Below are 24,563 nucleotides of genomic sequence, written 5' to 3' on the forward strand. Positions count from 1 at the left end.
GGCATAATGTTACTTCATGGGGTTATTGGGAAGAGTAAGTATGCTAATGCGAATGAAAGCTGTGTAGCAGGATGTCGGGACCCAACGGTTGCAACACTTCTTTCTTCCTGTCTCCCTTCCCCTCTCCTTCCTTCCTCCCTCCCACTGTTTCCCACTTATATATTTTTCCTTTCATTTAAAACATTAAATGTTTTCATTTAATTAAACTTTTAATTTTGATATAATTATAGGTCCACATGTGGTTGTAAGAAGTAAAAGAGAGATTCTGTGTAACTTTTACCTTTTTCCCCAATGGTAACACCTTGAAAAACTATAGTATAATATCATAATCAGCATGTTGACATTGATAAAACCCATGAATCTTATTCAGATGTCCCTGGTCTTACTTGTACTGTGTGTGTGTGTGTGTGTGTGTGTGTGTGTGTCTTACTTGTACTGTGTGTGTGTGTGTGTGTGTGTGTGTGTGTGTGTGTACATATATCCACTCTTTTTTAGGTTCTTTTCCCAAATAGGTCATTACAGAATATTGAGTCAAGTTCCCTGTGCTATACAGTAGGTCCTTATTAGTTATCTATTTTATATATAGTAGTATGTATATGTCAATCCCAGTCTCCCAATTTATCCCTTCCCTCCCTTCCCCCCTGGTAACCATAGGTTTGTTTTCTACATTTGTGACTATTTCTGTTTTGTAAATAAGTTTATTTGCACCATTTTCTTAGTTTCCACATATAAGTGATATCATATGATATTTGTCTTTCTCTGTCTTATTCACTCAATATGACAATCTCTAGGTCCATCCATATTGCTGCAAATGGCATTATTTTGTTCTTTTTTTTATGGCTGAGTAATATTCTATTGTATATGTGTACCACATCTTCTTTATCCATTCCTCTGTCGATGGACATTTAGGTTGCTTCCATGTCTTGGCCATTGTAAATAATGCTGCAATGAACATTGGGGTGCACGTATCTTTTCGACCAACAGTGTAGGAGGGTTCCCTTTTCTCCACACCCTCTCCAACATTTATTGCTTGTAGATTTTTTTGAGATGGCCATTCTGACTGGTATGAGGTGATACCCCATTATAGTTTTGATTTGCATTTCTCTAATAATTAATGATGTTGAGCATCTTTTCATGTGCTTTTTGGCCATCTGTATGTCTTCTTTAGAGAAATGTTTATTTAGATCTTCCGCCCATTTTTGGATTGGGTTGTGTTCCCTATCTTCTAAGTTGTCAAATTTCTGAGTATAAAGTTGTTTGTAGTATTCCTTTCTCCTTTTAATGGTTTTCAGGTCTGTAGTGATATCTCTATTTCACTCCTGATATTGGTGATTTGTGTCTTCTATTTTTGTCATCCTTGCTAGAGATTTATCAATTTTTTTCAAAAATTCCAGATTTTTAATTAATTTTTTTCCTACTTTTTAATTTTCAATTTCTGCTCTTTATTACTTTCTTCCTTCTGCTCTAGGCCTATTTTGCTCTCCTTTTTCTAGTTTCTTGAGGTAGGAACTTAGCTAATTGATTTGAAATCTTTTCTTTCCTGTGTATGAATTTATACTATAAATTTTCTTCTCAGAAATGCTTTAGCTGACTCTCATATATTTTGATATGTTGCATTTCCATTTTCACTAAGTTCTATGTATTTTTTAATTTGCCTTGAGATTTACTCTTTGACCCAAGAGTTATTTGGAAGTAGGTTGTCTACTTTCCAAGTGTTTAGAGAATTTCTTGTTGTCTTTCTGCTACTGATTTCAAGCATGATTACATGATGGTTAGAGAACACATTTTGTATGATTTCAATTTCAATTTGCTGAGGTTTGTTTCATGGTCCAGGATATGGTCTACCTTGGTGAATGTTCCATGGGTGCTTGGAAAAAATGTGTATTCTGTTGTTGTTGGGTGGAGTGTTGTGTAGATGGCTGCTAGGTCTGGTTGGTTTACAACACAGTCCAAGTCTGTTGAGAGTTTAGCTAAGCTACACCATGATGTAGCTGCCTTGGCATCTACTTTGGCCACGTGGCTTGCAGGGACTTTAAACTAACACTAGTCCTTCCTGCACATGCATGCCCTACATAGCAGCCCACAGTCACAAGCAAATGTAAGTTCCTTATGTGACTTCACCAACAGTCCTTGTGACCAACAGCCTCCCCTGCCTGGAGACCTACCCAGCTATTTACCATTACTGTTGCTTTTCTTTTATTCTTGATGTTCCAAATTTGCTTGTCATCTGTTTTCTTCTATCTGAAGAACTTCCTTCAGCAATTCTTTTAGAGGAGGTCCACGGGCAGTAAATTCTCTTCATTCTCCTTCATCTGAGGATGTCTTTATTTCATCTTCATTACTGATGGATATTTTTACTGGATATAGAGAGAGGTTTGGTTAACAATTCTTTTCTTTCAGCACTTTAAGAATGTTGTGAGTTTCCTTCTGGCCTCTATGGTTTATGGTGAGAAATCTGCTGTCATTCAAAATGTTCTCTGGCTGCTTTCAAAATCTTTTCTTTGCCTTTAGCTTTTAGCAGTTTGATTATGATGTGTCTGGGCCTAGATTTCTTTGGATTTACCCTTTTGGGGTTTGCTGAGCTTATATAACATATAGGTTTATGTCTTTTGCCAAATGTGAGAGTTTCCGGACATTATTTCTGAGATTCTTAAGACACACGTGTTAGACTTTTGGTTGTTTCACAGGTCCCTGAGGCTCTGCTCATTTTTCTCTTTTCCAATCTTTTTTTCCTCTGGGTCTGAATGGATATTTCTATTGCTCTACCTTCAACTTCACCACCTCTTTTACTCTGTGATTTCCATGCTGGTATTACATACACTGCATTAATATTATTTTTTCAGTCCTAGAATTTCCATTTGGTTCTTCTTTATAGGCTCTATTTCTTTTCTGAGACTGTTCCCATGTGTTTTGAGAATGCTAGCCCGTACTTCTTGGAGCATTTTTATAATAGCTGCTATGTGCATCACCTTGGCATTGGTGTCTTTTGATTGCCATTTCTCAAGTGAGTTGAAATTTTCCTGATTCTTCATATGTCAAGTAATTTGGGGTTATATTCTGGACATTCTGAATATTATGTTATGAGACTCTGTCTTGTTTAAATCCCACAGAGAAGGTTAATTTTTTTTTTTCTTTTTTAAAGCAGGCAATCAGCCCAGTTGGGTTCAGGCCACACATTTTAACCAGCCTTCTGTGGGTTATGATTTCAATGTCAGTTCCACTTCCAAAGCCTTTGTAGTGGTACTCGGATATGTCCCTGTATGCCCTACTCTTTGGCCAGTATAGGTCATGGGCTATGATCTATCCCTTATTTCAGTTCTCAAAGTCTTTGGTATGTGTTTAGTATGTGATACACACACACAGCTCAGGGATGAACCTGGGAGTTCATAAATATCTTTACAGGGTTGCTTTCCAGAGTTTTTCCTTCTCCAGGACCTCCCTGATATATTCTGGTTCCCTGGGGCTCCCCTTTTTGGTCTTCCAGCAGGAAAGCTGGGGCTCTAGTTGCTCTGCTCTGCCTTGTACCTCCTACAACTGTGCCTGCAGCCAAGTAGTGAGAGGACAGAGAGAAAAATAAATAACAAGGGTATGCCCCACCTTCTCGGGACCACAGCTCCTCCAATTGGAGAGGAAGGTTACCCTCCATCAGAGTTTTAGGTGCCTGTGGGCCCTTTCTGTCACTGCCATGGTGAGACTGCTTGGTGGCTGGGGCATGAGAGAACAAAGAAAGAAAAAAAAAGAAAATTGGGGGATTTCCCCAACTTTCTCTGAGTGTTAGGAGTTCTCTTTCCTGCAACTTGAGCCAGAACTAAAGGGCTTCTCTCAGAGTTCTCTCTCTCTGCCCAGTGCTTACATCCAGGGTCCAGGTTTCAGGCTGCCTTGAGTCCTGGCTGAGAGAGACCAGAAGACAAATGGGAGACTCACTGCTGGCTCAGTGATACTTCAAACGCCGGCCTTCTTCTCCAATCTGCCTGCTACTATTTACTTTTCAGAGTCCTTAAATAGCTGTTCCATGGATTCTGTTCAGGTTTTATGGCTGTATTCAGTGAGAGTGACAGGGTGGAGTGTGCTTACTCCATGTTACCCAGAAGTGCCTATTTTATTTTTAAGATTGATTTTCAAGCATACTCCATTTTAGGTTTTGTATTTAGTACGCATTTAGTATTTTAGGTATTACCCCGAGTGTTAAAGGCAGAGGTAAAGGCATGTTAGGAATTTTCAATTGCAAACATATTTTAACAGTGCAACTATGGTTGACAGATTCACATGAGTTAACAATGTCTTGTTGAATCTCTTGAATATTCCTTATATAAGCTTTCCTGGGAATATGTGAATATAACTTACCAGTTATCACCACATGTAGCAGCTTTGTTAAGGGTCTGTGATACTGCAATACTGGTTAGACTATCTTTATGGTCATGAGCCTGAAATATCTCTTGACCGATCTCTCGAATATGAGTGGAAATGACCACAAAAATTCCACGTGAAAAACCAATCAAGATGTAGCCATCACCATACCTATAGCAACAAAGGCAATAATACAGTAAAAAGGAAGATTATCATTTGCAATACAGTAAATAAGCAAATACCTTAAAACTAAGGAATTAGAGAATATAATTTATCAAGGGCCTATTTGTCAGATAATATGCTAGGTAGTTCCACATAATAAATCATAGACTATAATCCAGAAAATATTACATAGAGAAGTGAAAATGCTACAGACAAAAATTAAATATAATTAGTAAGGGAAAACACAGGGGTATCCTTCTTTAATGAGCTTTTGTACATACCAACTATAGCAGACAATGTTGCCATAGCGCTGCTGAAACTCCAGATCAATTGGGCTATCTGGTTCATTCAGATTAAAAAGAAACAAAGTTTTCTTGCCAACCACTACACTTATCTGCCAGAAAAGAAAAGAGATTATGAAATGAATTACTCAGCACTTCATGAAAAGACTAATAAGCAAATCCAAAGAGCATAAACCTAATTTAGAAAAACAATGAGCCAAATTTAGCGTGTTAAATGTTATAATTAGTAAGGTAACAATGTGACTAACTCAAAACATTTGTAACATTTTACTAATATACATTCTGGAAAGGATCCTTGGCTTCACATATATGCAATACACCCTTGGAAGTACACTAAAATAGCTCGATGGAATAACCTTTTACAATTCTCTGTACCTCTAATATGAGTCCTGTGCAGTACAGGAAGGTAGGTCTGACATAGTTCCATTGAAACTGAATTCATATCCAGAGTATAGAGAGTCTTCTATCCTAAGGCCGTCTGATTTTGATTTGGGGCTATCTGGGATTACAGATCCACACCTGTGTGGATAATCTAGCTCGGCTTTTTATATCATCACTCTTCCCATCACCAGCAGGGCACTGGTCAGTGTGGCTAGACTACTATCCCACTGTTACAAGTTGGTACTTAACTATAATTCTCAGTTGAGGGTCTAACTGTGTTGGGGAGAGAAAAGAGTGCATTACTTATTTGGGCTCATTAAGGGTAATGGATATATATATGTAAAGAGAAACACTTTGATATATTTCCTTGATTCTAAGACGCTACCAGTTAGGAGTTATTATCATTTTAATAATAGCTTCTTGAGAAATAAAGGAACATTACTTCATTAAACATATTCTTGTTGATTGTGAAAATCATCTGGATTTCAGAATGTTAAAATGTGGCAGGGAAAACAATCTAAGGTATTAAAAAAATAAAACTGTAATTTCCAGAGCTCTGGTCCCCACATCTGATAGAGTGAAAATTTTAAAAAAGATAGAGAAATCAATACTCTTGCTTTTCAAGGTGCCCCCACTGTTTTTGCTATCATAAGAACAAGAAGAACAGCAAGTGTAACAGGAAACTGTCCTCACTTGCTGTGATATTAGGTGGCAGCAGAAAAAACATTTAGGCCTGAGAAACTGGGGCCTGCATTGGTTTAATAAGTAAAGGACTATAATTTATTTATCACTATAGATTCTGAACCATACTAGAAAAGGAGACAGAATATCCTAAAAAATTACCAAAATAATTTGGGCCTGGATTTGATTTAGAACTCTTACCGTGCTTTCAGCAGTGGAGGTTCGGTCATCAGTCTTCATCATGGAAAACTGCATGTTGCCAGGCTCTGATCTCACTGGTGTCTGCAAGGGTGAAAATACTATCACTATGAATAAACCCCAAACTCAAATTCATTCTATTACTAAAACAGGTCACTTGCTTTCATTTCTGTTACAGGTTGGACTAACAGCCTGAAAATCCTACTGCTACAAACTTCTAGAAATTCTGGATGAAACTGAACATGTATCTTATTAAATGGCTAAGATAAGCTTGAAAGAAGGTTAGGAGATTTCCAGGGATCATAAGCAAAGATCAAATTGAAAACCAAAGTGTGTGCAGAAGCTGATGCTGCAGATATCCAGAGCAGCAGCTGGTAAAGGGAGATGATAAGGAAGCCCATTTGGCTCAAGCTGGGCTTTGGGTCAGAAAAAATTCTTTTAAAATCAAAGACTTTCCCTCCTATGCTCATTGTGGTCTAAGGTCCAAAGTGATACTTTGAGTGGTCTAGAAACTCCCTGCAGTGTTTGGCCAAAACGAATCTAAATCCTCTTCAAAGGCTGCAAAAAACTTCCACAGTCAAGCCCTGCTGGAGATGAGCTCACAATTCAAAATGAGAAAACTCAGAAACAAACAATGGATCAAGAGGAAGAGTCACCAGATCTAAAAAGAACAGAATTATCAGAAAGATATCATAAATACATTTTAAATGGCTAAAAACATAAAAGGACTCATAAATATAAGAAAAGACAACACTTTCTTTAAAAGTCCAGGCAGATTTTAAAAAGAACTACAAAGTACTTTCTACAAATAAAAAGTAGAGCCATTAAAATAAAGACTCAATGGGATGGACAGAAGATTAGACAAATTTGAAGAAAGAATAAGTTAACTGATTTGAGGAAATTATCCTGAAGATTGCAAAGAGTGACAAAAAGAAACTATGAAAGAGAGATCAAGAGATACAAGAAAATCCAACATATGTCTAACAGCTGCTCTGGAAAGACAGAATAGAAAGGGCGAGAGGTGAATTTCAAAGAGATAATGACTAAGAACTTTCCAGGATTGATGAAAGACAGCAATCTTCAGATTCAGGAAGCAAGACAAGTCCTCAGCAGGATAAATAAAGATAAATCCACACAAGTTACAATGGAGTGCTCTGCAGAATAGCCAAGTCAAAGCAACGCAGAGAAAATACCAGACAAAACAATACTTATAACGTATGTTTTGTTTACTGCATCATAACTTAAGTAGTATGCCAAATTCTGGAAGCATACTTCTTGGGGATTAAAAATGGGTAATAGTTGTCTTGTATGTTTATAATGGCTCAGTGGTAGTGGCTTCCTTGGATGTTATGTGTGGAAAAGTATTCTAAGGTCTTGATTCAGCGAAGAAAAAAAATGCCAATATCTACTGATGATGTGTGATATGGATACAAGAGGGGGGACCTGTAGCATTCTAATTCTAAAGGACTCCAACATAGATGGATCAAAATTACAAGGTTTCCAGAAACTATTTTTTACAGTAATGCTATATATATATATATATATATATATATATATATATATATTTTTTTTTTTTTTTAACATCTCTATTGTAATGTCATATTAACCTTCCTTAAGAACCACTGTAATCATGCTATGGTCTGCTCAACATGATTGAGTTACTTCTATCTCACTTTCAAAGCTTTCCAGATACAAGAACCAACTTTCTTCTTCAGACTTATCTTCTATAAATTCTCAAAGTCCAAATCTTCAGTCAGTCCAGTCTGGAATAAGCCATGAACAAGCTGTAATAAGTTTTTCCTCTTATCTTTGTTCTGTTCTGCTTGGAGTGAATGACAGCAACTGCTAAATGTCTTACAATACCCATTAAAACAAGTTTTAGCAGGGCACATGATCACCTAGGTAGACTAAATTTGCAGCTTCCCTGGCAGCAGCAAGGTGTGACCATATAACTAGGTTCTGGTCATATGATATGAATGGAAATTATGATTGCATCTTCCAGATTAGGTCGTTCACAAATTTCTTGCACTCCACTTCTCTTTTTTCCTTGCCTGGGGCTGAAATGAGGTGCTGGTATGCTTGCTTTAACCATGTACATGAGTGCAAAACACCCTAGAAAATGGCAGAACAATAAGATGGAAGGAAGGGAGGGGAAGGAAGGAAGGGGGAATTTATACAACCTTGAGAAGCAGAGATACATAGATGACATGCTTACCCCTCTCTGTTTTATGAGGAAAAAAAGAGGAAAAACCACCCAAACTACCATATTCTTAGAGTCCTTGTAATTTTGGGTCTTGTTGTTACAATAGTTTAGCCTATACCCTGACTGATTTAGATCATCTTTTCTCTTACAGATTCATAATCCAACTTTCATTTATCTCCTCTATCTCACAAATGTTATAGGACTTGTAAGCTATATCACACAATTTGATAATCATATAAGATGATATATGTTTTATCATGATTAGTTTTCTCTTCTTGAGAGTAGGAGGCCTATGGTGGGCAGCCTCTAAGATGGTCTGGAACGATCCTCACCTCCTGGTGTTCATGCCTTTGTGTATTCCCCATCCCGGCCCCTCAGTGTAGGCTGGGCTTAGTGACTCACCTCTAGAGAACAGAATACAGCAAAAATAATTTTGAGATCAGGTTATTTATTAACAATTGCAGCTTAAGTCTTGAATGACTATTCTCACTCTCTTGCCAGCTGCTTTGTTGTGGTCCCCAGTCAGGCCTTCAGATAAGACTGCAGTTCAGACTGATAAAATGATTGCAGCCTCATGAGAGACCCTGAGGCAGAAGCACCCAGCTTAGCTGCAGCTGGATTCCTCATCCACAAAAACTGCAAAGCAATGTTTGTTGTTTTAAACTGCTAAGTTTTGGGAGTAATTTATTATGCAGCAATAGATAGTTAATATAGGGTCATATTTCTTATTTCTTCTGTAGTCATATTTCATATTTCTTCTATAGTACATAGCACAGTGCCATGTAACTAGCAGGTATTCAAAGCACGTCAATATTGCTCTAGAAGTAATAAATCATAAGCCAAGTCATCCAAAGTGAAATTTTGCCACTGGTGAGCTTCTATAGCTATGGGTAATACAAATTCCCTTGAGAGGAGCCTCTGAAGATCTAATCAATCTTGGGAAATTTGAACATCAGTAAAATCTAATCCTAAAATTAAATTTAATTAGAATTAGTTTGGAAGCAATTTAACATATCAGCTAAAAGAGTGGGCTTTAGAATCAGGCAGTTGATTACATTACCTGACTCTGAGTCCAGTTGTTAACATTTACGCCGTAAAATACATATATAAAATAAGAGTTATTTCACAAATATACTGTTTGACTATAACCACAGAGCCGATAATCCATGCTAATAACTAGCCAATGGGAAATGTACAAAGGAGGATATTTGGATAAAGTATTCATATTAAAGAAAAATGTCCTAATACATTAAAAAAATTTGATGTTTAGAATGTGAAGTTATTGTATACATATCTCACATAGAGATTTTTAAATTTTATAGATCTGTTTGATAGACAAACTTTGTTTTGGAAGAAAATTTGAATATAGCAGACCAAAGAGATGTTACTGTATTACCTGTCTTATTGTGTCACCTTCTTGATTACTAACTGTAATCATTTTATCTTCACCACCTAAAGCAAGCATGTTTTCTGCATTCCAACATCCACATGTGATTCTCTTAGTATGCTTTCCTGAAAAAGAGATGTACATATTGATTTCTCAAAAAAAATTTTAGATATCCATGATGTTAATCTGAAAGTTTAGGTAATATACTATGGAAATTAAACAGACAAGAAATTTAAAATCTCATCAAAGCAGTTAGCGTCTAAGCAACCTTATTTAAAACAGTTTATTACCAAGTTGTAAATCAAGATAAAGGCATATGAGGGCAATCATGTTTTCCAATTTTTTATGTGCATATAAGCATAGGTCCTAACATAAAAAAGACATTCCACCCCTTGACAAGTTTGTTTACCATATAACCAAACCTATCACATTAATGTCTTAAGCACAAAATGTGCTTAAATCTCAAAGCACTGAAGCTATCTCTACTATATTCAGCTTCACAGTGTGGGAGACCCTTAGCATAAGCAGATTCAACATCACAGTTTTGACTCTTCGTATATAACTAAAGGACATACAATGATTCATGATTAACACTGAGGTACAAATATGAATGCACCTTAGTGAGACTTGTGTTAAGAATTGACTCATTTAGGTGGCACAGTGGTTGAGAGTCCGCCTGCCGATGCAGGGGACATGGGTTCATGCCCTGGTCTGGGCAGATCCCACATGCTGCAGAGCGGCTGGGCCCATGAGCCATGGCCGCTGAGCCTGTGCGTCCGGAGCCTGTGCTCCGCAACGGGAGAAGCCACAACAGTGAGAGGCCCGCGTACCGCGCAAAAAAAAAAAAAAAAAAAAAAAAAAAAGAATTGACTCATTTAGCTAGTGAGGGATATTAGATAGCCACTAAGTATCAGGACGTTTTTTTATTGAGCAATCTAGACAGTGCAAAAACCACATTTTGGAGTGGAAATTGCATGCTTGACGCTGAGGGTATTTGTTGAAGGTCCTGGGATGGATAAATACTCAAGAGCCCCAAGGTTAATTAAGTATACAGATTCTGGAGGCAAACTGCCTATTTTGAATAAGTGGCTCCACCACTTACTGCAAAACCATGGGTAAGTGACTTAACCTTTCTAGTCCTTAGTCACATCATCCAAAAATTGGGGATAATAGTAGGAGCTCTTTCATAGGGGTTGAGGATCAAACGAGTTAAAGCACTTAGAAGAGTGCCAGGCATATAGGAAATGCCATATAAATGTTAGCTATTTTAGCTGTTATTGAGACAGAGATCATGTTTATTTTATTCATGTACCCTGTACAGAACTTAATACAGTATGTATGCAGAAGGCAGGCTCTAAATAAATAGTCGTTAAGTGAGTAGACCCTGAGGCCAGAGTGTGCCAGAGTGTGTTAGAGGCTCAGGTAGGAGAAGAGTATAGCTGTGAAGTCCCGGAAGATGGGTAAGAGATGAAGTCAGAGAGTCGCCAAGGGCCAGGTCACAGAGGGCTTGGCTGGCCATAGTGAGGACTTTGACCCTGGGTGACATGGAGAGCCACTGGAGAGTTCCGAGCAGAAGGCTCACTGTGGCCTCTGGGCTGAGGATATTCTATAGCAGGGCAAGATCTGAAGCAGGGAGACCAGTTAAGATATTCCAGAAATTCAGGTCAAAGATGTCTGAGCCCCACACCATGGTGGCAGCAGTAGAGGTGATGAGAACAGTCTTGATTCTGGAGATATCTGGAGATAGATCTTACTAGATTTTCTGGCAAATTAGGTATGGAACCTAGGAGAAAGATAAGGGTGAAGGATGATGGTAAAGTTAGGCTTAAATATCTAAAAGGATGAAATGCCATCAATGAGAGGGAAAACTATTGGTTTTGGTGGTATTAAATTTGAAGTGTTTACTAGAAATCTCATTGGAGATGTTGAGTAAGCAGCTGGATGTATGAGTCTAGAGTTTGGAAGAGATAAATGTGGGACTATAGAGGTAGTATTTCAAATCAGAAGACCAGAGCACAAAAGTGAAGGGAACATTCAGAGAAGAGACTGGGATATAGGAGATTTTGCTGATCATAGATTAAGTGGCTTAAGTGGTACACTGGAACTGAGTGTCGGAAGTAATGGGTGTTAGAAGGGAAAAAAGGAGTACATAAAGAGAGGTGGAAAGATGCCAAAGACAAACTTCTTTCTATACTCAAGAAAGGGAGAAGAAAATCTCTCCTCTTCTTCTAGTGCTCAGAATTCAGGTTAACCTTAACCTCACTGATAACAGTTAACATGTTTTGTGTGCTTACTTAACATTGTTCTGGGCACTTTACACGTATTGACTCATTTAATTAGTATTAACTTACAGCTACCATACTATGGCCACTGAAATGTAAATCATGTTACTGGGAGACTGGCAATATTAGGTACACTGTGAACACTGAAATTCATGCATGTTAGAAGCATGCAAAGTGAGAACTGCCTATATCTAGTCTAGTTCAAGGAAATAAATCAGAGCATGACGAAACAAGGTAACAGACATTAGCTACTGTAAAAACCATGCATTCGTGCAGCTGCTATTGGAAGTGAAATGCCTTGGTTTTAGGAAAGTAAATTATTTCAAGGAAAAAAAGCAGAGCCACAAATCACAACTAACTCTGAAAGAGGCAGCTAAAGGACCTAAAATATATAATTAGCCTGAATCTTTTCCATTTTACACAGTGAATTAAATTAGCTGAGATTAGAATCAATATTCATATTAAATACAAAGATCACATAAAATCATGTATATATGACAGTTACTGACACAAAATAATCATGCTTTGACAAATTATTTTCTTATACCTCAAGTGTCAAAATTTCTAGGGCTTATAAGTTAACTGGTAGAATATACCTGTAAATGAAGTGGGATATAGAAAATGCCTATTTAAGTCAAACAAATTAATTTATATGGTGAAAGCAGAGTTTTGTAACTCAAAAGTTTTTAGTTTAATTTTTCAGATGGATCAATGACATAACTGTTTAGCTAGAGCACTAAAAATATTCCTATGAAAGATATACATATATGTGAAAATAATTTGAAATGAACAAGTGTCCTTAATTGAAAGGCACTTTCTCAAGTATTCTGTGGGCACTATTATCTCCAGGATTTGATTCTTTCATTAGTGGTAAGTTATACTGGCCACCTGTATGTAATTAAGCCCACTGTTTCACCATTCACCAGCATGATGTTACAATAATTGAAAAGAATCCATACTGTTTCCTCCTGGGGAGTCCCAGGGCAGATGCTAGGTGACCAGAGGCTGGGGGAATCAGAGACTGAACCAAGAAGGTCAAAGGATTAAACACGCATATCATCCAGTCATATACCCTGAGGGAAATATAACTCGAAGTCAACTCCTAGATTAAATTGGTGTTTGGAGAGAGTGAGGGGTCAGAATTAGGAATCTGGATACCCTGTCCAAGAAGCCACCAAATGTTTTAGCCCATCTACTAATGTGTTGATATGCATCTGAGCTATTCCATGCCAGAGGCACAATCTGGGTGAGAAAGGGACAGATAGAAGCCATGCTATTAATGTACTGGTGTCCAAAGGCACAGGCTCACCCTAGGGCAACCTGTTACATAGCCTGGGAAATTCTTAGTAGGTAGTGAAGATGGATCTTCTAGTTTAGATAGATGTATGGCTTGACCAGGGAAGTCTTCATTTTAAACTACAAAATTTCTCTTGCAATATCAGGGAAATCTGAGGTGGTAAAATTTCCATTTATGTAAAGCATCTCAAATATTTAGCAGTGTTTCCAGCTACAACCTACCAAGGACAGGAATCTTTCGAGATGTCTGACGATTATAAATGAGCAAATTTCCTTTAACAGTTCCAACAGCCAGGAAACTTCCAAATTTTGACCAAAGAAGGAAAGACAATTGATCCCTGTAACATTAAGATACAAATTACTAAACAATTCACAATTATAACCCCCTAAGTAGTCCTTTTAAAAAGTACTTCATGAATAGTTTTAACATCTACATAGAAGCTGAAGTACAAAATTACAACTTAATGCTTTAGGACTACGAAGAAGTGCTAAAGACATTCTGAGACACTATAAAATGATCTTAGGTGAGTGAGACTTAAAATACAAATGTATGATGAATATAGGCTTCAATTCAGTCATGATGGAATCTCAAATTTCATCAGATGATTCATGATGAGATACTTATTAATCTGTCTACTAATGATAGTTGTAACTCTAATTGTGGTAAAAATCTTCATGGATAACATCTTATGCTTTAAAAAAAAAAGTAGGGTCCAACTATACAATATACTAAATTAGAAAAATCATTGGGAATTCATGATTCATGAAAAAGGACATACATTTTCCAGCTGTGCTAAGAGTAGCTCAAAAGGAGGTAGAAGGCACGTTTGCCTACCACCAGTTCTTACTGTGCATTCTAGGATCCATAGGTTGAACTTTTATACAATCCTCTACTAAAGGGAATCAAGACTCCTTGGAGAGTAGCTCATTTATATATTGAGGAAAGAAATCACAATGGATCTAGAAAAGTGGTTATGAAAATACAATCCCAGGACCAGCATCATCACCTGGGAACTTCAGAAATGCTAGTTCCCAGATCCCACCCCTGTCCTACTGCATGAGAAACTGGGGGTGGTGCGCAGCTGTCTGTGTTCTCATAAGCTCTCCAGGTGATTCTGATGCAGCTAAACTTTGACAGTCACTGATAGATCAAGCTACTGTTTTCAGAAAGCAACACAGCTCTCAAGAATGTTGAGGGCAGTAATAAAAGGACAAAAGAGTCAGCTTAAAGGGGACTCCTCTGGCTAAATTAGAGGAATTTGAGCATTAAAAATTACATATTTAATTGCAACAAGTTGAGTTTGTGAAAGGCCATAAAACCTAATGATACTTGGAAGACAAAAATTCACTTAAAGCATTGGAAAAGTCAGTTGTAATAATAAGTGAATGTAATAAAATGTTTAGCTAAAAATTAATTTTAACAAGAAGTATTAATATACTGGGCTGCTAGCTTTCTTCAATTGAGTATATATTTACAATTGTTGAATATATTAAGTATATTTTATAAAAGATATTAAGTACATACTTTATAAAAGATAAATATGCATTTGTCTCTCAGTTTAAGTAGGTACAGCAGCCCTGAGAATATGCCTCTCAGATCTCCAACTATAGAAAGTATAACCGACCAAGGCCCCCAGCTGCTAGGCATTGGAATCCATCACCTCAACGTGCTGGGACCACACCTTCCCATGGGCTGCTCCCAGACAATGATTGCGCATGGCAAGGGTCCTGCTGAGGCCCATTTCTGGGAGGCACAGGACTCCTTTGATGGTAACCTTGGCTCAGACTGGGCCTAGCTGAACTTTTTAGAACTGTGTTGCGGTCCCAGATGTTTCTACCCCCCCCCCTTTCTTTCTTCCCTCTCTCCTTTACAAGGGTCTGACGGCTCTTCTAACTTCTTCTCCCTCTCTCTTCCCTCACAGATATTTCCTGTGATAAACACCTTACACATTTAATACCATTTTGGAGTCTGCTGCTCAGAAAACATGAATTTAAAAAACTGGAGTGAGCTAAATAGTACCAGAGAAAAGAGGAACTATATGACAAGAACAAGGTCTGATTAGCAACTGCAGTCATATATAGTAAGAGTAGTGTAACAATATTAGTCCAGTCAATAGTTGATCAGTACTAACAGTCACAGAACAACCAACTAGAAAGAGGGTTAAATAGTGTATTCCAAGAAGATCAAGTAATCAAATGTCATCAAAAGAAGAGTTAACTGAATGGGCTTTATCTTTCCTCTTAGGAGATAAGACGTCTAGAAGGTCCTACAAAGTACAGTAAGATCCCAAGGCATACATGTTTCCAATTATGCTAACTGATGAGGCCAACATATAATAATGACACATATTTCTGGCCAAGAAAAATGTAATGAATATATTATTTTAGGAAAATGCACCTGGCTACAAAAAAAGGCAACCTATGTGAAAGGCATAGGTTTGTAAAATTCTGGCTGATATGACAGTTGAAGGTCAATTAGAAAAGAAGCTGAGTAGGGTGACTAGTACTCAGGTGTGAATGGCCTTGGGAGAAGCAACCATGTCCCATGATCCAACCAAGAATCAATTGGTTTATGAATCAGATGTTGTATTCAGAGTTTCTCTGAAAAGATTGCTGTATCCCAGGTAAAAAACTAAATGATTACTGCTGTCGGCCTAGGTAGGATCAGGGTAAGTACCACTATAATCTTAAAAAGGTATAAAAAATACATTTAGTAAAAATGATGAAATAAATTCAACCCATTGTGCTAACATAATAATTTAAGATAGTTAAGTGGCATTGCAGCAAGTTTTGTAATAATTATATTTGATGCTTTGTGAATTATCTGTGTTTGAAGTGCGCAGAAGAATCTAATCAGATTAAATTTGTAAATGAAATTTTAATTGTTTAAAGGAAACTTAAGTTTGCAAAATATTTAAGAAAATTTTGCAAACTTGATATTCAGAATTGTTAACTATCGTGATGTGTTAGATTGATCATTAACAAAAAAACAAATAGTAGTAGGTATACCTTTCTATAGCCAAAGGGCTTTAGACATTAAATATTAATAGCAACAGTAAAACACCCTTAATTTTACCTTACTGATAATTACAATAACATCTACTGTTCCCTCAGTTCTTATTTTGGTGCCTGGCCACTGCATACAATTAACTATCACAACAATCCTGAGATGATGTGAGAAAATGGAAGTGGGGGAAGATAAAACAGTGGGAGGCAGAGCTGCCAATTCGAAACACCTGGGATTAATTATGCTTTTTTTTTTTTTTTTTTTCCTCTGGGTCAGGATGTGGCCTCACTGATGCTCAATTTGGTTCAAGAAGCAGTACTTGATGTTTATAAACATCCTCTTGAATGGAAGCACACAGGGTGTGTAAAATCCTTCTGAAAAGTGCTGTACCAAAGTGCTAAAGGACAGAGCAAGAAATGAAGGTTCTCAGACCTAGCAAGACTTGATGTTGGTCAGACACTATTGCCTGTGGATGCATGTCTCGTGCGTCACTTTGGAGGGTCAAGAGAACCGGCGCTAAGGTGATGTTTGGTCCTGCTCTGTTATTCCTTGGCAAGTAAGCTGGAAAAGTATAGTCTAACCTTATGGTATGTGATCTCTTCCTGCCCACCTGCAGGCCACATGATGCCATGAAGCAGATTATTATTACTATACACTCTTTACATATATGAAGAAATTGAGGATTAAAGAGAGGTTAAGCAACTTATCCAAGGTCAAAATTGCAGTTTTAGTTGTAAATACCGATAGGTTTTTCTTTTCCATATGGCAAAATGGTTTCCATTTTAGCAGAGACCTGCAATTTATTCTGTCTGCCCAGGATTTTTCCCACTTGTGAACTTCCCCACCCTCACTCCACTCTTCACTGGGTAGGATTATCAACCCCATGGCCCTGCCTACCCTATTCAGAGACCTTCTGAAGAAATGAGTGGACACTAGTCATGTGATAGGGGCATGTTCTTTCCTCTGGCATAACTTGCTGTGAAGAATGGTATAAGCTGATACCTGCCAGTAGCCATCAAGAGTCTGACTTACATATATAGGATGGATAAACAACAAGGTCCTATTGTATAGCACAGGAAACTATATTCAATATCTTGTGATAAACCATATTGGAAAAGAATATGAAGAAGAATATATATATATGTTTAACTTAATCAGTTTGCTGTACAGCAGAAATTAACACATTATAAATCAACTACACTTCAATAAAATTTAAAAAAGAGAGAGAGTCTGACTTAGAAGAAGTCAATACAGAGAAAGGAAGAGCCGAGAGATGGAGACAGTCTTGACTGCATCATTAGAACCCCTAGATCCAGCCATGCCTGCAGCCAATCCCATCTCCAGATTTTCCCATATACGTTTTCTCTCTTCTTTGGACATTTTAGTCTGTTCCATTGAAAGCAACTTTTTAAGAAGTCATATTTTATAATCATAACAACTTTATTCTAATTAACTGAACAAAGTTAATAGGATTATATATAACAATTAAAAAAGAAATGAACTTTTTCCTTTATAAGAAAATAACTCATCAATGCATCTTTATAATGAAAGTAGTATTTGTAGCATCAAATCTGCAAATAATGATATTTCTAAGTGAAGATTTAAAATATAAAAAAAACTATCCTTACCTCATGCCACTGTCTAACTGGCTGGTTTTGCTTGTGTTGGCATCCCACAGATAAATGCAACTGGATTTCTCAGCAATCACTGCTAGGATATCTCCATCCTTATCCCAATCCATAGCAACACAGTTACTTTTTAAAAAGAGAGCAAAACATCACTATGCATTTTTTTTAAGTAGGGAAAGAAATTTAAACACTCAACTATTTGTGACTTTTGTCTATAACAAGACCATTCAATCTATTTTTGAATACGTCATAAACTTCCTAAAGTGAGAAATATAACTCACCATTCAGTGCCTAGATAAAACTAACACCAATTATATCGTTGTTGAGGGAACAGAAACATTTTAAATATCATTTTCATATACTGTATTAAATATAATTATACCTAATAAGTTAGCAGATTTTCTCAACACCTATAAAGAGCCTGGCCCTTTGGTAAAACAAACTCATCAAGCACCTCTGGAAAGGAATCACACCTGGAATCAAGAGAAAATTTGTATGATCAACTTTCGAAAGGTTATTTCAGATTTACAGAGGGAAAAAGTAGGTACTGATAAGAAATGATGTTATATCTAGATAAACTGTGTATTGAACAGATCAAGGCTGGGTAGACGTAGGACTGCAAACAACAAGAAAGACTTGAATTCTGAAATAGTGAGTAAGAAAGTTTATTTTTATTTCATATCTTAATAGAATGATTCAATTAAGATAACAAAATAGTTATAAATAGGAAATGCTCTATTTAACATGTTTCTTACTGTTTAAAATTACTCCAAATGTCTACTATAATTTAAGAACTTCCTTGAAGATTAACCTTTCCTTCCTTCTCTGAGGCTATATTTCATTTGGAGACCCTCTGTTCTTGGGTATTGGCTAAGCCATACTCAGCTTTACATTTAAGACAGCTGGGCATTACTTAAGTTATTTTATTCTTTGAACTGTTAAAATATGTTTTGGGGGACTTCCCTGGTGGTCCAGTGGTTAAGACTCCATGCTCCCAATGTAGGGGGCATGGGTTCGATCCGTCAGGGAACTAAGATCCCACATGCGACACTGTGTGGCCAAAAATTAAAAAAATTAAAAATAAATAAAATATGTTTTGGGATCTCAATTTTCTATAATATTTTCAGGATTTTGAGAGTGTGGAAGAGGAAGGCTTTCAAATTGTTGATAAAATCATCTGCCAATTAAAGACAATATATAATGGCATTTTATTTATGTGGAGATCTTTTGTCAGTCTAATTCAACTATGATGAATACAGCAAAAGAATTCATAAGTGGGCTTCCCTGGTGGCGCAGTGGTTGAGAGTCCGCCTGCCGATGCAGGGGACACGGATTCGTGCCCTGGTCCGGGAAGATCCCACATGCCGCGGAGCGGCTGGGCCCGTGAGCCATTCCTGCTGAGCCTGCGCATCCGGAGCCTGTGCTCCGCAACGGGAGAGGCCACAACAGTGAGAGGCCCGCGTACCGCAAAAGCGACAACAACAACAAAAAAGAATTCATAAGTAAAAAAATAAGGCCATTGTGTAACCAAAATAGATGTCACAGAGATTATGCAATAAAGCTCATACAATTTACTCAAAGAAGTTCTTTTACTAAGTGCTTCTTACTTTTAGACATAATTATAACTAGCTTGCCCTCTGTTTCCTAGAATGGAGAAACCAGAAGCAACAATTAAGAGAGCAGTGGGATACAGATGGCCAACAAACACATGAAAAGACGCTCAACATCACTAATTATTAGAGAAATGCAAATCAAAACTACAATGAGGTATCACCTCACACCGGTTAGAATGGGCATCATCAGAAAATCTAAAAACAACAAATGCTGGAGAGGTTGTGGAGAAAAGGGAACCCTCCTACACTGTTGGTGGAAATGTAAACTGATACAGTCACTATGGAGAACAGTATGGAGGTTCCCTAAAAAACTAAAAATAGAACTACCATATGACCCAGCAATCCCACTCCTGGGCATATACCAGGAGAAAACCATAATTCAAAAGATACATGCACCCCAATGTTCACTGCAGCACTAGTTACAATAGCCAGGACATGGAAGCACCTAAATGTCCATCAACAGAGGAATGGATAAAGATGTGCTACATATATACAATGGAATATTACTCAGCTATAAAAAGGAATGAAATTGTGCCATTTGAAGAGAAGAGGGTGGACCTAAAGACTGTCATACAGAGTAAGTCAGAGAGAAACAAATATCATTTAATATCGCTTATATGTGGAATCTAGAAAAATGATACAGATGAACTTATTTGCAAAGCAGAAATAGAAACACAAGATGTAGAGAACAAACATATGGATACCAAGGGCAGCAGGGGTGGGATGAATTGGGAGGTTAGGATTGGCATATATACACTACTATGTATAAAATAGATAACTAATGAGACCCTACTGTATAGTACAGGGAACTCTACTCAATGCTCTGTGGTGACCTAAATGGGAAGGAAATCCAAAAAAGAGGGGCTATATGTATACGTATAGCCGATTCACTTTGCTGTACAGCAGAAACTAACAACATTGTAAAGCAACTATACTCCAATAAAAATTAATAATAATAAAAAAAAGAGAGCAATGGGAAATGCCAAAATGGTGGCATTAGGTGGATGGGAGAGAAGTAAAGCAACCTGATTTGCAAAGATGGTGGTGATAAAAGCAGAAAGCAGATGTGTATTTAAAAAGGCTGGCAGCATAAGACCATTTAGGTGAGGGACTCTACACATCATAATAACCACTAAGACTATCAGTAAAATAACTACTACAGGGAATGATAACACTGAATCATTAAAAATGCTTATGTTATGCTTACTGTAATCTAGAATGACTTCCTTAAAATAGATAAAATAAGGCCTTTGTCCTTTAAGAAGTATGCAGAAAGTAACTATTAGAGAGGAAATACTACAGCCATATGGGCTTATCTTATCTGCATATACACACACTAAAGCTTGTTTATAATTAAATAAGAATTATTTCACATGGACTCATTTATAATTCTGTCTTACAGCTTATCTGTGAATGTATGAGTGTTTATAAACGTTAAATTCTAATTCATATGCTATACATATACATATTTCATTAACTGTTTATGGTATAAAAAACCAAATCTCTTTGCAAATGGAGAAGGCAAAAGAGGAGATACACATTAGATATAAGTTATAAAATTCTATTTGATTATAGTTTTAAGACAGTGTTTTTTTATTTTTTAGGCCACAAAGCTTGAAAAAGTTTTTGATCTACCACTGTACTTACCCAGATAAGTTGATTTCACTTCTTTTTTGACCATGGCGATCAAAGATTTTCACAATATGATCAGCTCTAAAAGCAATCAGAACACAAAGATACGATTTAAGTGTTTCTTATTTCTCTAAAGTTTTTTTATACACCCAACTGATTTTATTTTCTCACGATAGTTTCATAATTTATATGTAAAAAGTTATTACCAGGGAAAAGGTTCTATGAATTGTGATGTTAATGGAAATATATTACTTTTCCCACCATTCAGTCATCACCCAAGAATTTCTACTGAACAGATAGTGTAGTTAGGTGGGCATACAACCATTTGGAGTCAGGACGATTTACCAACATTCACTGATTTCTTACCCTGTTACTGCAAGGTAGTTTCCTGATGTTTTCTGCCAGGTAAACTTTATTGGTGTGCCAAGCCAAGTCTTTTCTAGCAGTGAGAAAACACGCTAAAAAACACAATACAATTTCTGTATTTTCAAAACATACAATTAAGCATTGGTCAGAAAAGATGTCAAAACATGATAATGAAAACAGTAGGATTCAGGATGGTGAAGGCTTATGCTAGAGCTTACCCAAAAGAAGTCAACAATGTAACAAACAAAATGACCAATCAACCAACCAACCAAATAATCACAATCTGATCGGTAAAGTATGGACCTCAATACATATGGGAGCATTTACTATATAACGTTTTTGCTTTTGAATGTTTTCGAATATTAATTTTATAAAAATGTATGGCTTTAGTGTTTTATAGCTATTAAAAATTTAAATAATTTAAACTTGAACTTAGCTAATTATTAATAGCATAGATTTGGGGAGATTAAATTTAACAAAATTGCTATTAAAAATATTAACTCTGATAGAAATACAAAATGTCTATATTTTCTTCAAAATTATTATTTTCCTTTCCCCATCAGTTACATTTACTTTATCATTAAGTGTTTAATTTGGCTATTGGGTGGACACTTTTTCAACTGAAAAATCATTCTTTTCACTTAGACAATAAAGAACTGTGTATCCAGTATGGAAGCCACAAACCACATGTGGACTTGGAATTTTATTGAGGACTTGAAATGTGGGCAGTCCAAATTTAGATGTGCTGTAAATATAAACTACACATGTGGTTTCAAAGACTATAAAGGAGAGAATGCAAACTATCTTCACTGATAATTTTCATACTGATTACATGTTGAAATGATAATATTTTGGATATACTGGGTAGAATAAAATATATTATGAAAAGTAATCTTACCTGTTTCTTTAAAAACATTTTAATTTGGCTACTAAGATTATTAAATTACATTGGCTCACATTATATTTATATCAAAACAGTGCTGATCTAGAACATCTAGGAACTTAAGAGTTTGGGATGAATAAATGTAGGTTTTAACATTAGGTTAAATTACAGGTTAAACAATGATGCCTATATCTAGGCATGTGAAGTTTAGAGACTACTGCAGGTGGCTTGACAGTCTGAATAGCAACACAAAACTCTTCAAATGGTCAAAATTGAACAGCAATCACAGGCATTTACTATGTTAAAGATTAAATCCACCTGTACTGAAAACAGGTGCGCTAAAATCACAGGTGCATCCAAGTTTTGTGAAGCATGAAGACACCCTTAAAGAAAAAAAGAGTATAAAAGCATCTTACTTTTGCAATTTTATGACCACATTGCCCTGGAACCCCTGCATGGAAGTGAGGGGTCCCTAAACTTGAATTTTACCAGCTTCATGGTAGACCTCCTCTGGCTGTGACCTTATAAACTATTTTTCTTCAAAGGAGGTTTATAGACACTCCATACACATACAATGGACCAGAAAAGGTGCTAGCTTCACAACCAGAATACCAACGTTTATATTTGGCTTTTTATTTATTAGCTGTAGGGCTTAAAGCAGGTCGATTAAATTGCCTCAAACACAGAATTCTCAACTGTAAACCAGGAATAATAATATCTCCTTACTTCTGGTACTTCATAAGTCGTGAAGAGCTTTAGAAATGAGTTAAGATTACCAGTCTGTCAACTGCAATCTCCACATTAATAGCCACCAGAACTTATAAAAATTAAGCTTTCCATTTCTTTGCCGGATCAGGGCCGGGGTGTGTGTGTGTGTAAGGGGATATTGCTCGGTAAAGCGAAGGGTGAATCATCTGTAGGCAGTGACCCGGGAATGGGGTTCACGAGAAGCCCAAGCCTAGAAACCGTGCGTGCAGAGGATGACGCTCTAGAGCTTGAGACCTGCGTGTGCAGATTTCCCCGTGAATAATGTACATCGCCACCAGGTGATCTGTAAATTGCACCAGTCACAGGCAATACAATTTGGGATTATTTTTTCGCAGGCTTTTCACTCGTTTTAAGGCGCTGAGCAGTCGCGCGGCTTGCCAGGTGTTTAGCTGCAATAAATGAGGCAGCTCCTGACACCCGAACGAGTCAACTTCACCGCGACCCTCCAAGCGCTTTCACACAACTCGTTCTTTCTACCGTGCGAAGTTTGGGTTCTCTTCAGATCCAGTCTGCTCATTTCCAGCCGTGGCGGGGTTCCCTCTTCCCGCAAAGCACGAACCCCAGCCGCGGTCCCTGAAATGAGAGGCCTCCCTCCCCGCCTTCTCTTCAATTTTCCTTCCTATTCCCTTGTTCCTTCAACTTCGCCCCTGCGCTCCCTTCCCCACTTCTCACGCACTCGGGAGGACGAAAGGAGATCACAAGCTCCTATCCTCAAAGCGACTCTTGGCGGGCTTCTTCCCGCTCCCCCGGGGTTCGTAAGTTATTTACCTTCATCTCAAAGCTCGAGCAGCCGCGCGATCTGGCAAGTGCGCAGGCGCACGCAGTCTCCTTCAAGAAGGCTACCGCGTTCCCGTCTCCCAGGAGACCGCGCGAGCAATGGCCAATCAGCGAGCGCCAGCTGAAAACAGTGCCTAGCGGCGACCTCCGCGAAGAAGAGCGGGAGGTGTGGACTGAGATCACGTGAAGCCCGCGAAGCAAGGCCCAGAGAAGTTGAACCTCGCGAGGGTTTGCAGCGCCCTTGCTTTCTGGCTGGGCCCTGATTGGATGCGACCCAGGGGAGGCTGACTCTATGAGACGTTGGAAAGCGCCTGCGTAAATTTCGGCCCCGGCTGCTAAGAAGTCAATAGTAGCCAGAGGAGGGCGCTGAGAATTTCAAGAAAAGAAAGGAACTGAGTGTGGATAAAAGGAGGGGGGAGTTGGTTCATGGGGCAATACTCTTAAGCAATCCACGCAGAGAGATCACTCTGAAGCTATTCAAGGGATGTTAAAATTGAAGACTGATTTCTGCTGGGGATATATTTGTATCTTCAGATGTTTAAATTTGGGTGCAAGACCTGCACATTTAAACGGAGATTTTTTTTTTTTTTTTTGCGGTACGCGGGCCTCTCACTGTTGTGGCCTCTCCCGTTGCAGAGCACAGGCTCCGG

The 24,563-nt window shown here is 37.6% G+C and overlaps 1 protein-coding gene across 9 annotated transcripts in view; it reads right to left on the minus strand.

The window, feature by feature from the left end:
* The window catches only part of WDR19 (WD repeat domain 19), an 83,860-nt gene extending 59,807 nt beyond the window's left edge, over positions 1-24,053 (minus strand). For 4 of the 9 annotated variants that reach the window (XM_027103153.1, XM_027103154.1, XM_027103155.1 and 1 more), the window contains exons 1-9: positions 23,905-24,017; positions 21,486-21,577; positions 21,135-21,200; positions 17,875-18,000; positions 13,462-13,577; positions 9,671-9,786; positions 6,075-6,155; positions 4,791-4,903; positions 4,345-4,518 (exon numbers count right to left, since the gene is read on the minus strand). In XM_027103153.1, the coding sequence (XP_026958954.1) occupies positions 4,345-4,518; positions 4,791-4,903; positions 6,075-6,155; positions 9,671-9,786; positions 13,462-13,577; positions 17,875-18,000; positions 21,135-21,200; positions 21,486-21,577; positions 23,905-23,910 (890 nt within the window). In that variant the 5' untranslated portion in view covers positions 23,911-24,017. Of the gene's footprint in view, positions 1-4,344; positions 4,519-4,790; positions 4,904-6,074; positions 6,156-8,606; positions 8,679-9,670; positions 9,787-13,461; positions 13,578-17,874; positions 18,001-18,256; positions 18,348-21,134; positions 21,201-21,485; positions 21,578-23,904 lie in introns of those variants that run through there. The other 5 variants (XM_027103148.1, XM_027103151.1, XM_027103149.1 and 2 more) reach the window with 5 other exon arrangements.
* Positions 24,054-24,563: the final 510 nt, after the last annotated feature.

This window comes from Aethalodelphis obliquidens, unplaced genomic scaffold (assembly GCF_003676395.1).
Source record: "Aethalodelphis obliquidens isolate GAN/ISIS:26980383/991018 unplaced genomic scaffold, ASM367639v1 scaffold6, whole genome shotgun sequence".
Taxonomy (NCBI): domain Eukaryota; kingdom Metazoa; phylum Chordata; class Mammalia; order Artiodactyla; family Delphinidae; genus Aethalodelphis; species Aethalodelphis obliquidens.